Raw genomic sequence first — 3,702 nt, forward strand, 5'->3', positions numbered from 1 at the left:
GTCGTACGTCTACACACGACACTACACAAGAGAGAGACACACACACACACACACACACACGANATATATATATATATATATATATATATATATATATATATATATATACCCATGTACATTTACATATAGATTCCGCTACATTCCTCCATGACCATCTGAACGTATCAAATTCGCATCCTCACGAGAACAAGATCCGCAGACACATACACACATATATAAATACGTTCGGCAGAGTCCATAACGCACCGTTCATTTGCACCAGAAATTCGGTCATTATACGCCTTGAAGATTCACTCTGTCCCTCTGACCGCGACCCAGCCAATGAGTCGACTTCGTCAATGAACACAATCGAGGGCTTCTGCTCCCTGGCCATCTCGAATAGCGATTTCACCAGCCTAGGAAAGACGTTAACGTATGTCAGAATACGTTGGGGTGAGACTGCACTGGTGCTAGTGGGTACATTACCGTATGTACAAATCGTTACTGCAGGGAGAAAAACGAACACTGGGAAGTATGTTAACATATGTTAGATTATGATAAACGACAGACATCGCAAAAACCTAAATGGCACTACAATGAAGGTAACAATATGGAACTGCGAGACACGACCAGTACTAGAAGGTACGTGGACGTATGTCGGAAAACGTTCCTGCAAGAAAAAACTCCAGTACTAAAAAGCACGATAAAGTATATGAGAATACGTTACTGTGAGACTGCACCTATTGACTTATGTAGTAAAACGTTACTGTGAGAAGAAAAAAACCCCAGTACTAGAAAGTACGTTGACGTATATAGGAAAAAGGAACTGTGAGATTTTACCGGCTCTTAGGAAGCTCATTGACTTGTGTAGTAAAACGTTACTGTGAGAAAAAAGACACCAGTACTAGAAAGTACGCTAACGCATATAAAGATGATATTGTGAGACTTGACCAGTACTAAGAAGTACGTCAACGTATATAAGAATGCAGAGCTGTGAGACTATTGTTGCTAGGAAGTACGTTACCGCAACCAAAAATGAGGCAAATTGAGACTTAAAACCAGTCTAGGAAAAACGTTAACATGTACAGAAATACGTTTACGTTAGACGTCACAACTCACACATCAAGGTATGACGGAAACGGACAGTATGATACCTCTATATAACACTAACAAAAACACTCAAAATTCCTACAATCACAGATTGCGAATACGAGTCTATACTCTTCGGATATATACCTACTGAAAACCCAATACTAAACCCTAAACATGCACGCCCAGTGTACAGTTGGCCTGCTTCCGCATATGAACACATACTAACACAGAAATGCACGAGTCACACACATACACTGAACAGAGGCGATATAAATCTGACGGGCCAGTTGTAGAAGATATCTCACACACGTACAGTTGATGGCACTAGTCTGGGACATATTCGGATGTTCGGGACATATTTGGACCTCATGTGTTAAGGACGGGTGCATACTGCGTACGGGTACATGTTGCAGATGGTGCAAGGATACGTTATTCGATACTCTTGCGTAATACAGGTTGAACACACTCACTCACTCAGCCAATACAAGAGGTCTATATAAACAGACACAAGCGCACTGCACACACACACGCAGCCACAAATGGTACTCCTGCACACACACAGACAAAGACACAACACACACACACTCCCACTCCCATTTCATAACAGACTACTGCTATGTACTACAGGCTATATACGGCACCTGTACATGTCAGGTGTACCCCTGACATGTGCACTTGACATGTGCATGTCGCGTAGTTCTACTTGGAGTTTACAGCCTATCGCTCCTGTGTCCATGACATGTTCACACTGCCGCGTTTAGTGTAGTTGGCATCGTGCCACCGACGCAGACCAGCTGATTCCAGGGCACAGAGCTTAACAAGAACCCTAAACCTCTCAAATCCAGAAACCCTAGAAATATATAAGAATATATATATATATATATATATATATACAACATGTATAACGATACAAACACCTATTAATACACGGATGAACTCACTTCTCACTCTGCCCGAGCCATTTGGAGACCAAATCCGACGACGACACTGAGAAAAACGTTGATTTGGCTTCCGTCGCCACCGCTTTGGCTAAGAAGGACTTTCCCGTACCAGGAGGCTACAGAGGCACAGAGATGTGACCATGAATTGGTACACCAGAGCGATGGATTTACGTAAAGGTTGAGGTAAATATATGTAAATGTGGATGTTGGATTTAGAGTGATAGAGTTAAATTTAAATAAACGTAGAGGTAGTTTTGCGTAGGTGTAGAAGTTGTATTTTCGTGTCTGCAGAAGGTGAGAATACATCGATACAGGAGTTGAGTTTAACACATACGAGGAAATTTTCTTATCGACACATACACACACAGATTTTTTGAGCCGGCAACACATTCTACATACCAAACTATATTCATTATGCACAACACGAGATCCATCTCACAAATGCAGCCAAAAAGACAAAGAAAAAAGACAAAACAAAAAAAAGAAACAGGAAAAGAAAGAAAAAGAAAAAGAAAAGGGGAAAGATACAGGAAAAGAAAGAGCCGTCGTCTACCTACCCCAAACAGCAGAATACCTCTCCAGGGTGTGCGTTTGCCGGTGAACAGCTGGGGGAATTTGATTGGCAGAACGACCGCCTCTTTTAACGCCTCCTTGGCTGCCTCTAATCCCGCGACATCATCCCACGACACATTGGGCGTTTCACTGACAATCGCACCTGACGATAGCGTGCACGGGCAAGACATGCGCAAGATGATAGTATGTATGTATGATGTGTCAGGTGCAAAATGAATATGTTGCATAAGGTGTTAGTATGTATGATGTGTCAGGTACTCAATACTTGCAATGCGTATTGAGCTTAATAAAGATGTTGCACAAGGTGTGAATATGTATGATGCGTAATATGCTTAATCAATATGTTGCATAAGGTGTTAATACGTATGCTGTGTCAGGTGCTTGATACTTATGATGCGTAATGTGCTTAATAAATATGTTGCATAATGTCATGTGCTTAATAAATATGTTGCATAAGGTGATAATATGTGTGATGTGTTAGGTACCTAATACTTATGATGTGTAATGTGTCTATTAAATATGTTGCATAAGGTGTTAATATGTATGATGTGTGATGTGCTTAATACATATGATGCGTAATGTGCTTAATAAATACGATTTAGGATTAAGTGGGCGATATGGTGAATGGCACGAGTGAGCGGTACAGCCGAGCGTAAGGTGCTTCAATGCTTGCAGTACAACTGTAATATATATATATATATATATATATATATATAAAAGTACGTCCACAAACACACACACCGCACTGACAACCGACACACTCTTAGCAGCCGCCACACACTGTTCAAAGCACCCCAACACAAACATCCAAACCACATACTCATCAGCGAATCCTTTAGAGCTTTGTCTTCCTTTGAATCCTCCTTCTTCCACTTTCCTCTGTATATCGTTGTAACATCATCATTGAATGTGGTGAGTGACTTAACCGCAATAAACTCATGCGGTGGCAAATGGATGCAAGGGCGATATATCAAGTACACGTCGTTGATTGAACAGGTGCTTAGTATGTACTTAAACTAAATAGAGTCAATGATATACACCGATATTGGGTTTTATATATGCTATACACTGCATGGCATGACATTCAAGTTGTGGCGGGGGACATGTGTGCATATAT

At 41.0% G+C, this 3,702-nt stretch overlaps 1 protein-coding gene across 1 annotated transcript; it reads right to left on the bottom strand.

Moving 5' to 3' along the window:
* Positions 1-2,008: 2,008 nt before the first annotated feature.
* On the bottom strand, positions 2,009-2,727 carry SARC_10200 (hypothetical protein; the record flags this gene model as incomplete). Its single annotated transcript, XM_014295768.1, has 2 exons — positions 2,009-2,128; positions 2,570-2,727. Coding segments are annotated over 2 exons (278 nt in total), but the record flags the coding sequence as incomplete, so codon positions are not given.
* Positions 2,728-3,702: the final 975 nt, after the last annotated feature.

The sequence above is a fragment of the Sphaeroforma arctica genome (assembly GCF_001186125.1).
Source record: "Sphaeroforma arctica JP610 unplaced genomic scaffold supercont1.1168, whole genome shotgun sequence".
Taxonomy (NCBI): domain Eukaryota; class Ichthyosporea; order Ichthyophonida; genus Sphaeroforma; species Sphaeroforma arctica.